The 14,771-nt window shown below is 42.2% G+C and overlaps 1 protein-coding gene across 1 annotated transcript; it reads left to right on the forward strand.

Moving 5' to 3' along the window:
• The first annotated feature begins 3,787 nt into the window (after positions 1 to 3,787).
• Positions 3,788 to 6,201, forward strand: LOC115387270 (charged multivesicular body protein 6-like). Its single transcript, XM_030089924.1, has 5 exons — positions 3,788 to 3,869; positions 4,256 to 4,321; positions 4,446 to 4,526; positions 5,683 to 5,758; positions 5,883 to 6,201. Exons 1-5 carry the CDS (start codon positions 3,801 to 3,803, stop codon positions 5,930 to 5,932), a joined length of 342 nt encoding a protein of 113 aa, XP_029945784.1. The 5' UTR covers positions 3,788 to 3,800; the 3' UTR covers positions 5,933 to 6,201.
• The last annotated feature ends 8,570 nt before the right edge of the window (positions 6,202 to 14,771 follow it).

Here is a 14,771-nt window from a genome sequence, read left to right on the forward strand (position 1 = left end):
ATGCCATCTTTTCAATATTAAATGCAAAAAATAAACATAGTGAATCACTGAAAAGTATACCAAATATTGCAGTGTTTTTACAGCCAAAATGCCTTCAACAAAATGTACAATAACTGTGAGAGGCTTATTGTTGTGCCACATTTGATAGTGCGGTTGAGGGACTGAACTGACCCTCAATTAATTAAGCACAAAGTAAATGTTTTTTTAATGAACTTTCTGTCATAAGAAAGTTAACGCCTAAATATAAGTACATGTAAATATTGGCTGTATTGTGATTTAATTGAGATATTACCTACCAAACGCACTGCAACAGGAAAAACCACTCAAGAAAGAGACCCTGAATTTTCAAAACCTGTGAAGTTATCCATGATATGTTTTGAATGAGAATGTGTCTTTTCCATTTTTGAAAAAACCACTGTATTCTGTTTTCTATGTCATTTATGTTGGGTATTGTATTAAAATACAATTTGACCTTAAAATGTGGTGTTGTGTCTGCTCTGTTTTTCACTCTGATGACTGACAGGGACCAACATGGACAAATGTTTCTTGTGAAAATTTTATCCTGGAAAATCTCACCAATCTGTGCAAACATATACATACAATATATAAATAAACAAATGTTTGTAAGGCCACATAATACAGGTCCTCCTGGAAGTTGTGATGCTGCAATTTCAGCAATACAGTTAAATTCACCCAGTCTCTGTGAATTCTATGCAGCCTTGCAAATTCGTCAAGCTGCGGTGATCGGGCAAAATTGCAAGGCTATGCAGAATTCACGTTGACTGGTTGAATTTAAATTAATTGTTGATATCGCAGCTTCCTGAAGGGACTGATAATATAAACAGATTGTAAGAAATTGAAAATGTTTGGGTTTAGCTCTCACAGGGAGCAAGTTTGGACCAGATCTGAAATTAAAGAGTCACCCCTGAGGTCTTCCAGCTCTTGCTTTCCTTTTAAAATCAGGCAAAATGGAGCCAGACGTCTCAAAGCTGAGTCACTGCACATAATGCTGCTTCCTTGATTTATATTGCACGAGAATCATACTTATTAATCCCTTTGGGGAAATTCCTTCATCCACTTTGTAGGATGTAGTGGTGCAGCTCTGGTAGATTTGGGGGGGGGGGGGGGGGGGGGGAGGGGGGGTGTTGTTGAAGGTTTTGCTCAGGGACTCAGACACTTCACTTTTGTTGGGACTTGAAACTGCAAACAGTGGATCCCAAGCCCGTCTTCCTCACCTTGAGTCCCACCTCTGCCACATCATAGTTTTCCAGTAAGAACAAGCTAGTCATACCACTTTGTTTCCCTCACAGTACAAGAACACATGATTTTGAATTGTGCATTTTGGATATTTGAATATATTGAAAAGAAATTGAAACTATGGAGAAAATTTTTCACCTGAAACAAATGTGAATATTTTGTTCACTGCAACCACATTTCAGCTATGACCTAACCACACATTAACATTATTATTATGATTATTAGTATTATTATTATTATTGAAATAGTTGGTTGGCTATCCTTCAGTCTGTTTGATAGACTTTAATAAACCATGCAACCATTTTAATTATTCGATTATTCACACGTACCTTCTCTGTTCATGATGGAAAGATGTAATAATCATGCCTGCTATTTGCACCTTTTTGTATTTTTATCTCAATAACATCAAATGTTGAGCATAATATTCCGTTTATTGTGTAATAGTTGGATACTGGTATTGAAAGATTGATTGTTGATTACTGAGTGTTTGATTTTATATCCGCCTGGCTTGCCGTAGGAAACGCGGAAGTGTGTTGACAACGATGATGTGAGCCGCTTAGCCTGCTAGCCGTCAGAGGCTGTTTGTTATTATACAAAAATGTTCATAAATAGTAAGACATACGCAGGTTGACGGGGAGGGACGTGGCGGGATGTGGCTAATAATGGAAACTCTTTGGGAGAAAGAGTCGCCCTTCTCGAGTCACGGAGCAAGATAAAGCGGTTTGGTGAGCTGTTAGCAGTTAGCATCATTGCACCGTTATCTGTACACCATGGATTAATGTGAGCCGTGTTGGCGCTTAGATTGCTTTTTGTCTTCACAAATGCAGCATGGTATAGATCTATAAATAGTCTCATCAAAGTATATTTGAATGTGTATTTACTTGCGTTGTTTATTTCCTTTTTTTATTTGAAATATGATGTTTGCTGCAAAACGTTTCCATGTTTATTTTAAGTCAGTAAACACATGATAGTGTCCTTTTTCTGCAGCAATTGAAGCAACAAAGGGACAAGCTGAAGCAGTACCAGAAGAGAATCACTGTGCAGCTGGAGAAGGAGAGGCTTCTGGCAAAGCAGCTCCTCAAAGATGGCAAAAAGCAGTGAGTTCAGACATAAATCAATTTAAAAAAAAACAGTATATTAATAATAAAGTCAATCACAACAGATGCTGATTGATTGGAAACAGGGAAAGGCAAGAAAAATCATTTATAGCGCACCATTCATACACAAAGACATTCCCAGTGCTTTCAAATGTGTTAATTAAGATTATGAAATATATAAAACTAAGCAATTAAGAAAGGCACAATTCATAAAGTAAACATTTTTATTAAGATCAAGGTGATATAAGGAGTAAATACTATTGTTGAAGAGAGGACATGAAAATACAAATAGTTTTAAAGCCTAATGTATTAGGAGTAAGTGTGTCAGTAATTGTCAGGTGTTCAGGAAGTTTGTTCCGCAGGCGATGAAGCTGCTTCACCTTGTTTCTCTTGACACTGAAACACTGACTGAACCTCTTCCTGAAGATCTCAGGGTCTGCAGGTTTTATATTCTACTTCTGAGAATCTGAGATGTATTTAAGCACAACTTGAACACACCCCAAAACACTACTTCAAATTCTATAGCTTCCAAAGTACAAGACTCATTTATTAAGTTGTATTAAATGAACAGTATGTGTTCAACTCTGTGTGAGATTCTCTGTTTGCCCTCAGTGAATCCTTCTCCTTGCTGCATCAGTTATTTATTTATTTTTTTCCAGGAAAGCACTGTTGCTCCTTAAGAAAAAAACGATATCAGGATCAGCTTCTAGACAAGACTGAAAATCAAATCTCAAACCTGAGCGCATGGTAAGTTTTGAAATATCTTTTCTGGTAAAAATAAGTATGATTAAGATATATTGGACGTTTTGAAAAAAACAAATGTTTTTTCAGTTCGGTGTCTGTGATTGCTTGGCTGAAAGCAGGATGTGTACTTGGTGTCTGTTTTGGAAAGTAATTGTCAGGATTGAATGCGGAGGGTTAGTTTCAGAGTTTCTAATGTGTTTTACAACCTCTCACTCACATCGGTACAGATTGTTCTCTCTTCAATACAGCAGTCACACTTCCTTGAAGTTCGACCACACTCTAAATCAATCTCCCCAGTTACTTATTTAGTGCATGTTTTTACTGCTTGAGGCAGTCTCAACGTGCTTCTCTGATCTGACATATCTCCCAATTTATTCACATCGAAACTGCTCGCACAGTAATAGGGAGTAGTTTTGGGTTCATTGCATTGCTCAAGGACACTTCAAGACAAATTTGTAATTGATCTACCAACCATGCAGATGAGAAGAGACTTATTCTCCCTCTCCTGACATCCTAAAAAAATTAATCTGTAAAAAAAATCGAGATTTTCAGTGTTCACTGTGTTTGCAACATCGGAACCCACTGTCTATTCATATTTTATGAACAGCACATTATTTTGATCTCGTTGGTTTTTGCATTTAACTTTTCAGCTGAATTTATTCACATGCTAATATTTTCCAACAGGTTCAGGACATTGAGTTCATGCAAATAGAGATGAAAGTCATCGAGGGGCTCAAGGTTGGCAACGATTGCCTGAAAAGTATGCATGAGGTAAATATTGATGCGTTTCATTTCATAAGTGATCTGTTAAGCTTTAAACGTGCGAGTGCGTACTTTAAAAAATGGTCAAGTTTCTTCCGATAAGCGCGCCTCCTCCAGTATGCTCGTTGGGTGAGGGCTGAGCTGCACAGACGCCTCGTGGCTTGTGCTAGCAAAGCTCGTGCACATTGTTTGAAGATTAAAGGATTAACAAGAAAAGCCTTGACTACAGTGGTGTGACTGCTGCACATCCTCCGATACAGTGTGTACGTCTTGCCTCTGCAATTTGTGATCCAGCAGGGATGATGGGCTTTTCTTTCAAAACAAAAAAAAGTAAAGGGGGAAAAATAAAAATGCTTTCCTCAAGTAATGTCAGCTTGCTTTCTTGTCCGTGATAGATCATGTCCATAGAAGATGTGGAGAGAATCCTGGATGAGACCCAAGAGGCGATCGAATATCAAAGGGTAAATGTCTCTGGTGTCCGTTAGACACACTCCGACTTTCCTCCTGATTGTATGTTACAACCTTTAATAAAACGCACACACATAAACGTCTGATTAACATTTCTTTACGCCTTTGCCTCTGCAGCAAATTGATGAAATGTTGGCTGGATCCCTGACGCAGGAGGATGAGGACGCCGTGTTAGCCGAGCTGGAAGCTATCACTCAGGTGCGTGTTGAATGTGTGTTAACCTTTTTGCGGTGCAGCAAGTGTTTGCAGATGTGCATGCTTATTTGCTGCAACACCCTGTTGAGCATTTGCAGTTGCATTTTGAAGTACAACCACAGTCTGGATATTGGCTACTTAGCGCCCACACTGGAGCAGGGCTGTGGTTAAAGCTATGATTCAGAGCTGAGTCATGTGTGGATATCATACCAAAACTGCATGCTGCCACTTTGACCTCACACTTGTATAATGTGTTTCTCGAGGAGGCGGGAGTAATTCTCGAGACGTTGGAAGAATTTTGAATGAGACCACAGCGTGATTGCAGTCTATCTCAGTGAGGCTGTAACTAAACTAATTGTGGTTATGAATTTGGCTGATTCATTATGATTAAAACCTCACTGATTCTTCCTTCTTTTGTGATGTAATTACTGTTTTTAATGACACATGCTCTCAAGTCTTATCAGACTATGCAAATGACTACTTTTCACACTTCCAGACAGACACTTGGATTCCTCGCTTCATCAAAAAACATTGATTTTCTAATGGATAAGAGTTTGTTTTTGAATCTTATCTACAGAAAAATCAGCACTGTTGAGACAAGTTAAAGTTTTTTTTCATAAGTTGAAGTTGATTTTATTTTTCGATTTGCTTTTTAAAAAGCTTTCCTGAGCGTTCATCCAATCTCCATGGTCGGGTCACAGGGGGCTGAAGCCAGGTGAAACACAGGGCACTCTGGGACAGGTTTCCAGTCCATCACAGGGCAAATCTAGAGAAACAGTCAATTTCATACAAGCTTGAACATCTATTTGCAATTTAGAGTTTCCCCTTCAGTGGCCGGCGAAGTGGAATTCAACTGTGGATTGTGTTGCTATGAGGCAAGATTGCTAGCTCTTCCACCGTGCAGCCTGCTTTCTCTGCGCCACATTCTGAAATGGAACATGTGTGCCTTGTTTTGCTTTCCCCCCGGTTCTAAAACACATGTTGTTCAGGCATTGAATTAATATTATTGATACTGTCCTCGAATGCTTAAGCTTGCATCTCCAAAAAATGCTAGAAATTCAGAGATCTAAATATGTGTTTTAGCTCAATCACTAAATATATTTGTGCAACCCCGGCTGGCGCGTGATACCTGTTATTTCTGTCACTTGTGCCGAAACAGGGAGAAGATGTAGCACTTCCAGAGGTCCCCACTGAGCCCGTTCCAGAGGTCCCAGAAGCAGCTCAAGCTGAACCAGGTACAGGTATTTTGTTTTAATTATTTCACACCACGAAACGCGTTCCTCACTCAACCGACACGTGTGTATTCGATGGCACAGCGATGATGTTTGTTTCGTCTTGGATTTGTGTTTTTTTTTCCAGAGAGGAGAGCGGCGAAAAACAAGCCAGACAGAGAGATGCTGGCAGCATGACGCACCGATTCTGTGGCTCTAAATCCAGTGTTGAGCTCGGGTAAATAGAGTAGGGTCTCTTTGTTCCGATTTTTGATATGAGCGTGTGGAACCTGCACACATCAGTGCTGCTCAACACGTTTCACACGATCGGCACTGTCTGTACTCCGGTTCGTTGTTCCCCTGAAGTAAGTACATGAAGTGAAATGTTCTGTTACTCTGTGTCTTTTCTGAGTTAGTCGAGCAGTGTTACGTTGTTGCTGTGCCGAGGCATACCAGAGGAAGATAATGGATTTTAGATGTTTTACCATTAATTTAAGCTGTTTTGCATATTAAATGGAGCTGTGGGAACAGTGTGCTTCCATGGCTTTTATTTCACAAGCTCATTTATCTTTTCCTTCTTTTTTTTAGTAACAATAAAATGAAAAACATGTCATGACTATGAATGGTGTTTTTTTTTTCTTCGCCACCTCGTTTATGACAGTCATTGCCCAGAAGGGGGCAGTCTTTACTAGTTTTTTTTTCCACCCCACACTACACATAACAGGTGTCTTCATTCACATTACATCAGCCAACTACTTGCTGATTGACAGAAAAAAGAAATCAGAAGTCTCTGAAATGTGATGAGGAAGATATATTAACATGCAGGTGAAAAACATGAATAATCACACTGGAAAGTTAGATTAGCAGGGAAAATTAAACCATTATGAGAAACATAGGTATGGTGGACTTGTAAACACACAGTCCAGGTCCACATGCTACTGTTAAGCTACTCTGATGGCAGAGACATAAGCTGCAGTGGTTTAATGAAGTTTGAGGTAAGGCGTTCACACAGAAATACATTGTTGCCTTTGGCTGGATTTCTCTCAGAACAATCACCCTTTGTCCAAGTGAGGAAATAACACTTGAGTTTTTTTTATTTACTGTTCTAAAACAATGCAGTCACTGTGAGAGCACAATGTCAAGATGACCCTTTTGTTTGACCTCGAATGTCCCAATAAGTTGGATATTTTGGTTGCACAACATCCTTGGGGGGAAAAAAACTAAAACTAGTTGATACAAGTAGGTACCTTTACATCTACATTTACACAGGCAAAAACAATTCAGGAATCGAATTCAATCCTTAAAGAATATTTCTATTCATGCAAAGTGTTAGAGTAATGCTGAGATACAAGAAGGAAGCCCCAATTCTGTGGCTGCATTCAAATACTGTAGGAAATGATGGAATTTTACAGTTGAGCATCAAAGTGGCGAGTGCATATTTTTCTCCAGGTTGCACCATCAGCAAGATGCTCCTTTTCAACGTCTTTTAGCAGTCTTTATAATTTCAGATCGCTCCAATGCACTTATTTATCATCACCATTCTCTCACGATCCACTCAAATGTCAATATTCTAAAACTGCACGCCCATTTTGAATGAATGGCTGTATTATATAACGGAAATTTAAATGAATGCGTTTAAAAGACATTATTACTGCATATTGTTTTTGTTTTTAGTAGAATCGTGAACACCTCTCGGTAGAGAAAAGTCTGAGCCGCAGGGCGGTCCGTGAAGGCAGCACGGGCTGTCAGCTGTGCAGGGAGAAGGTGTGTTGAGTTCAGTGGCTTTCAGGAGCGCAGCAGCGTTACTCCTCACGGACGCCTTCTCCGTCCATTCTCAGCTCAAACTCGCGCATTTTCACACTTACAATTTATTTAATTTTTTTTCCGTGGATACACGGGTAAAGGAAAAAAACCGTTTATGGTCCTGGCTGAAGATTTCACCATGTCTCGCACCGACGAGGTTCACCGCTTCACGGAAAATGTCTATAAGGTGAGGCTCAACTCATTATTAAAGTTGGGATAAATGATGATACGTGTACAAATCGTCAGTTTACATTTAGATTTAGTAATTTTTTTTTAACTAGTGATCAAAGTGCGTTAAAAGCGCAGTTTCTCTAATCTCCTTGGGGAGAGGCGCAGACGCACAGTTGGTGTTTTTTTCTCTCTCTCTTTGGTCACTTGCCCAAAAATATTCCTTCTTCCATCTCCACACTGTTTTTACGCACTTGACGGGGAAATGGATGCGGACACCTTGAGCTCTTCTTGCAGTGGGTCCGCCTCACGGGGCTGGTTGTAGTGCGGGATCTGCTCCGGTTTCGTGGAGTTTTGCTGAAATGGGAACAATGCTGCATTCCTGGAGTCTGTTTGAAGAGGGCTGAGCTGCCCTGTTGCAACAAGTAAACATCAGCTCCAACGGGGAGTTCAAACCTGTTCTTCCGAACAACGTGTGTCAACTCATCAATTGCATAAAGAGAAGACTGGAGAGGCACAGTCTGTTGCTGTGTCAAAATCCCCTGTCAGATATGACAGATTTCAAGTTCCTGTTGGTTTTATTTCAGCTTTTCTCATAAAATGGATAAAGCAACACATTTCTAGTTCAGTGCCTGTTGATAAATATCTTCACTTGAATCAGCTAATCCACAAATCTCCCTATTGTTTGAAGACAAATGGCTGTGAAATTGGTTGAAACCCTCAGCAGCCTCTGGTTCACCATGTTAGATTTAAGCCCCTGATTGAATCAGATGGTTATCAAGTCATTTACCCCACAGTGGTGATCTATATCCTACTAAAATCGGTTCCTTTTAGTTCCCTGTGGTTATTCACACATGGTGAGGGTTACTCTTACAGCTGGGCCCACACCCTATGCCGACAGTGTCACGGATGAGTTGCTCTGTCAGAGTCAACAGGTGAATGAAGTGTTTCAGCCACTCTACCTCCACCAAGCCGCTTACACACTGCTCTGTGCAGTGACTTGCAGGTGACGCACCGTTTGCGTTTAGACCCACTTAATGTTGCTTTTATCAGCCTGGATGCATTACAGGTGTGTGAATGTCCGCCCCCCCCCCCCAGGGATCACGGCCCCTCTGCAGACGGTGTTGTGTATTCCAGTGGTGCTCTGTCTCAGGGGTGGAGGCACCTCGTCAGAGCCCTGACAGGCGCCGGGGCTGACGGGCAGCGGAGTGGAGAGGCAGAGTCCCTCTTCCACGCCGGGGATCTGACCCGCTGGCTCGGAGGTCACGCAGAGTTTTCTCTCTCCAGTCCTGCTTCTCTGGCTCTTATGTTGCCATCGCACGCGAGGAGACAGAGTAAAGTTTATTGGAGCTTCAATGTTTGAGCAGAAAAATTCAGTTTGACTCATAAGATGGATGAAAATCATTATAGTTTTTCTTCCAGCTGCTTTCTTTTAATATTGGAGTCTCAATGACTGATTTTTGGACAGCTTATTAATTGGGACCTGTTTTTAAAATTTCTTCATGCTTTGGTTAGTTTTAGGGCCCAGATTTTTAATCATTTGTATTAATCTCCCACCTCCCTACAACAGGAAGTCTGCTGGGAGCAACATGGATGGATATGATGATGCAAAATGAGACTGAAATTCTACCTGTCAACTTTATTTTTGTGTTATTGTCAGCTCCACTCAGGGAACCGTGAAAATACAGTCTCTTATATTAGAATTAAATGAATGTAATAAAAATGATCGTCTGTATGTAAACAGAAAATGTATGTCATTTCACCCCGGTGGCCCGTGGCTCAGACGGCGAGGCTCAGTCGTGTAATTTGTCTTCCTGTAGCGCTGAACTGGCCTCATTGTTGAACCTTCAATTTGTAATCTTCACCACGCAGATTTTTACCTGTTGGTCGCTCCAATTGTTTGCACTGTTTGAGTGCTGGACAAACTCCAGCCGCCGGCTTTGGATAAGGAAAATAATTATTTTAGCTCACACAGCCCTGTCTGCCTGCTGCTGCAGCCCTGCCCCTTCCTTTTTGCACCGTGCACATTTGAATGGCCTTCGTCCTCGGTAATTGTTTTGGTCCGCTTTCTATGCAAGCAAACGTCTCCCGAGGAAGAGGAAATGTAGAAACATACGGCGGCAGTAGCAGCTGGGCAGATACTGAGTAATCGCAGGGGAGAAGAGGGGGTAACCGCGCTGCTGTGACTCATGTTAGCCCATTTCGAGTGTGTGTGTGTGTGTTTAACAGGGCTGGAGCTGTGGGCGCAGCGAGGGCGAGACTGGTGATTCTGATTCTCACTGCAAGCGTTGTTCCTTTGGCAAAGGCCAAAGGCACGCCTTGGCTTTTTTGAAATGGCTTTATCTTAGTCAACAGGGGAGTCAACCCTGTAAACCCAGCAATCCTCTCTGAGTCACTTAAACTTTTTTTTTTTTTCTTCAGGCACTTCCCCACACAGCGCTCGGTATCTCGGGGAGAAACGGATTCGACTGGCACTCTGCTTACGTGTTTGAGTGTGTGTTTGTCTGCACCCCTGTCATCTCCGCCAGCTGGTCGTGTCACTAGGTGTCTGCGAGCGTTGGTGGACCAGGTCAAGCCTCTTAGCATGGCGGTGGATGAAGTCTGAGCCAGTGACCTGTTCAGGGGGAGGTGGCAACAGATTAGTCAGACTGGAAGCTAAAAACAAGTGGGGCTGGTGTGTTAAGGCCGTTAGTCACAAGACCTTAAAAATAGTGTTAGTTTTAGCTCGAAAAGTTAGAATAGGTTTGCAATTTTGCCTCAAACAATAGTCATTTTGTTTGTATCTGTGTGGAAATGTTGTCAAAGGAAGTGTGTTGTGCGCCCGGTGCGTGTTTCGAACACACCCTGACAGGTAAGGGAATGGAAGGGCGTGCCACGCCTACACCAACCCTGAGGACAGCGCTCATTTTCCCATGCAGCAGCGCCACTCCCTCACCGTCAACAGAGAAAGGGGGAAAAAAAAAAGATACCATTTTCTCAAATGGCTGTTATGACAAAGGCAAAAAATTGCTGTTTGATGATAAACGGATCAGGTGTGATCTGCCGCGCTCTCCCGGTGCGAGGCTGTCATTATAGCCGGGCGCGAGTGTGAAACGCTGCAGCGCGCAGCCTTCACACGAAACGCGGCGTTTGCGATGGGAGACGTCATGTTACATAAAGGGGCTTCTCTCTCGGCTGCAACGTCGTCGTCGTGACATTAGCTCCGCTCAAATGAATGATGTGCTGATGATGAGTGGAGAACTACGGTTTCACCACAGTATCATGTGGGAGATCTGAACAGGTGGTCTCTTAGCAACAACGTGCCATTATTCTTATGTGTTTCTGTCATATCATTGTGCTAAAAGACTCACAGTTGGTGTAGTGCGGGAGGAGAGGAGTCGGTTTATTTTGTTTTTGGCAGTATGCATGTATTTATTTCAGGTATTAATTAAAAATAAACCCTCATCTGGTAGTGCTTCATAGATGCTCATTCATGAGTGTTCAGTGTAAACCCGCCTCGTCGGCCGTATGTACAGTTGTGATATCCCTGCGGCGGTGCATTAGAAGTTGTCTGGAATCACTCGACTGAAGCTGTCATCCATTACTTTCTTATCTTTTTAACCAATGCCATCACATCGGGCTCCACTTATCTTATTATATCTGATTTAAAGCTGTTTAAATTGACTTCAGCTACCGAACATCTGTCCAAAACATAGTGTTTCAACAAGTTTATTCCGGAGCCCGGGGCCTTGAAAAGATTGCATTACCCACTGCAGGAGATATCATAACATTCATTGCCTGTAGAACGGCAGATTTGTTCCTTGTGCCTTTGACTGCGATGCAGAGAGAGGACTATTGCTCCACACACCCACCTTCTCTGCACGTCTGGGGGTGGATGGTTTAGAGACATTCTCTCCTTTCTTTTACTCATCATTGCTTTTTTTCAAGGACGGAGACTGGAGAATCTCGGCGCTGAATCCTAGGCTACGCCGTTGCCTGCGAGCGGGCTTTGTAGCCATCACTGACAGAGGAGGTTGATGTGAAGTCGCTTTGTTTACGTGGCTTCAAAATGTGACTTGTGCCGCAGAAACGGCGGGCATAGGCAGTCAGTAAAACACATCGAAATGTGTTTTGTTTTGTTTTTCTTTGTGGGGGTGGAATAGAGTAGATGAGGAGAAAGGGGGGGGGGAGAAATAGATGGAGACATTCCACATCCTTGTTGAAACGGCCCCTAATTACTGTGCAGAGGAAAGGTGTAATTACACAGAATGAAAGCGACACAGTGGCAAAGACAGAACATTTGACTTAGCGCTGGACAGTGGTCTTGTATTTATGGGTCACGAACTACAGTTAAGATGCCTGTGGCGACTGTTACTGTTATGCGTCTGTGGTGGATGTTGCTACTTTAAGTAGCATCGGCCACACTACACCACAAAGCTAGCTAAAGCGGGCGGCCGCGGCTTCCCTCTGAGCCCGGATCAGTCATGCCATTGTAGAGGGAGTTGAGGATTCTGCATGCATACCCACAATTCCACCAAGCCAAACTTTATTACTGGGATGTAAAGCGGCATATTTGCAGCGGACTTGTTGCCATGATACTCTGCACTAATTTATTCTGCATGTCTGATTTACACCCACGGTTCGAGTGATGATCCTCTTTGTCTTCCCGTTAATTTACAAACTAGCAGGATGTACATTTGAACACACAAGTGCAATCAAATGCATCAGCATACAAAGACGAGCATCTCTGTATGCTGCATTCAAGCTGATGAGCACTCAGACTGGCACTGCGAGACACTTGATATGAAGTGATTTGGAGTTTACATCTGTGAAGCATTAGAAAATACGGCTCTCTGTTTGTTTTGGACTCTGTTGAGATGCGAATGTTGCAAAGAGGCGATCAGCATTGGGACCCTCGCACCGAACATCCATAATTCATCAAATTTCCTGCTAAAAGCTTGAGAAACGACCATGCAATATGCAAATGTTCTGAAACCATCTGCAAATAACCATTGAAACATCCCAAATGTAAATGAAGGTTAATACTGCTTAGAGCTATTTTCACTCCCAGTGCTCATTTGGACAGGGCAAGACTCCAAACAGTGGCAATGATATTTTGAAAGATCCGCGAAGCAGAATGGATCTATCGCTGGTCAAAAACTCAAACTGGCAGATAAGCCCGGTCCGCGGTTGCTGTGGTAACTAGTGTCTGCATTGGGTTAGCTGAATAGTGGATGCCCACGGGTCATGCTGGCTACAGATGACAGCAGAGCAAACAAATACAGCAAACAGTTGGTCTCTGGTGAGCAAATGATACGCTGTGCAGTGGGACAGACGCTGCAGTGTAAAGGTGAGACGAGACAAAGAGCCTGTTTCACTGAGGTGATGCTACATTTCCACCTGAGGCGCATAAACATGAGTATCAACCCCCGTGTCCCATCGGGTTGTAGAAATCATGACTTTGGGCTCTCAAGATCAAAATACTCAATATTTCTGCTGCTTCGAGGCATCTACAGTCAGGCAAACTATATGCTGTGAAATGTATTGTTACTGAAAACAGTTTGTTGCTGCAACAAATTAGTAGATAATTACCATCTGTTCTGAAAGTTCATATAAATTTAAATTATAGATCCATGTTTTCTGTTCTTGAACTCGCAGACAAATTGCCCTCCATACCTTTGTGTACCACAGTGTCCTCAGCAAGGTGCTTGTTTGCCAGACAGAGCGGAAAGAGCCCTTAAGAGTAAAACTGTTAGTAAAGTACGAGTGCTTCAGAATTCACGGGGATGGAGATGCGTCCTCTTTTTGTGACTGTTGAGTTTCTATGTTTAAATACAGGCTGACAACATGACTCACGCTGGACTCAGAGATGTGACTGGAAAGCTGATATGGAAGTTTGTGTTTTTAATGTTTGTGGCATGCTGACGTGAGGGGATAACTGCAGATTGACAGAAATTTTAGGGAAAACAAAACATTCAGGAGGAAAAGGTGCTCTAATATGTCTGGAGCAGTTTGTGGAGAGATTGTTTTCAACCGGGCATCCATGGCTACGGATAGGTCTGTACTGGCTTTGGAAATTCATATGTAACGCCTGCTTGATAACAAACACGAGCACATTTACAAGTGTCATGTTTATTTACGAAGCGTCACAGTCCAAAGAAGTAGCTTGATTATCCCTTCTCATCAATCACGTGAAAACAGAGTCCCTTTTTTAAAACTGTGCACCACTTATACATGGCGAAATGTTACAAAGCTCGAACTGCTGACAGGACACAGTCGCATCATTATCTAAGTGCTGAAACAGTCGGTATTTGCTGCATCAGCAGCCAAATGATCTTATAACACACTGAGAAACTATAGGAAGGCGGCTTTTGGCCTGTGTTATATAGATTTCTCTCTCTATTTGACACGTCTGATTTATAAAACTACTGGGTGTACTTCCACAACAAAAGAACGCAGAAGAGACTTTAGTCGGGTATACAAAAACTGCTCACGGTGCTGAAAAGTTTGCTTCCTTGAGCTGAACCTGAAGAAAACGTGTGCATCCACGTGGCATTTTCAGATCTGATGCTCACCTTGGCTTCCAATGAAAGCTTTATGCTGCAGTATTACTGAGGCTGGAATGTGAGAAGGACAAACTGCCTGATGGCATCCACCGCAAGTGTTTGCCTGGACTTTGCCCTGAAATAAGCACGTGCTGGCTGCGCTTGTTTTCTGTGTGGATTTGTACATTTAAGAAGGTTCTGTAACTTAGCTGTATTTCAGTAAGAGGTTTGCTTTTCTTTAGACATTCTGCGCCCTGTTCTGTTCTGCTTTGTGGTAATCTGAAAAAGTCACGAAAATCTCACAGGGAATTTGAGTGAATGCGTAACTCCATACCGTCATGTGCTATGAGAATTTATCCTTTTACAAGAGGAAATGTTGGATGTCAGAACAGTGACTCGTGCTCCTTTTTTGAGCATGATCTTCAAATTAAATTGCCATTCCTCTGCTGAAATGCAATTAGTTGGAATGCAACCTTTCAAAGTGTGTGTTTTTCCGATATGGCAAACAAGTCTGGCATTATTAAGTGTGACAGCAAGAAGAG

The sequence above is a fragment of the Salarias fasciatus genome, chromosome 4 (assembly GCF_902148845.1).
Source record: "Salarias fasciatus chromosome 4, fSalaFa1.1, whole genome shotgun sequence".
Classification (NCBI taxonomy): domain Eukaryota; kingdom Metazoa; phylum Chordata; class Actinopteri; order Blenniiformes; family Blenniidae; genus Salarias; species Salarias fasciatus.

What these genes read in the sequence shown, in the direction of transcription:
- LOC115387270 (XM_030089924.1), top strand. Translation starts at nt 3,801, where the DNA reads ATGCAAATAGAGATGAAAGTCATCGAGGGGCTCAAGGTTGGCAACGAT. An exon ending in AGCTGGAAGCTATCACTCAG is followed by an intron (nt 4,527 to 5,682) that starts GTGCGTGTTGAA and finishes GTGCCGAAACAG; the next exon opens with GGAGAAGATGTAGCACTTCC. An exon ending in AGCAGCTCAAGCTGAACCAG is followed by an intron (nt 5,759 to 5,882) that starts GTACAGGTATTT and finishes TTTTTTTTCCAG; the next exon opens with AGAGGAGAGCGGCGAAAAAC.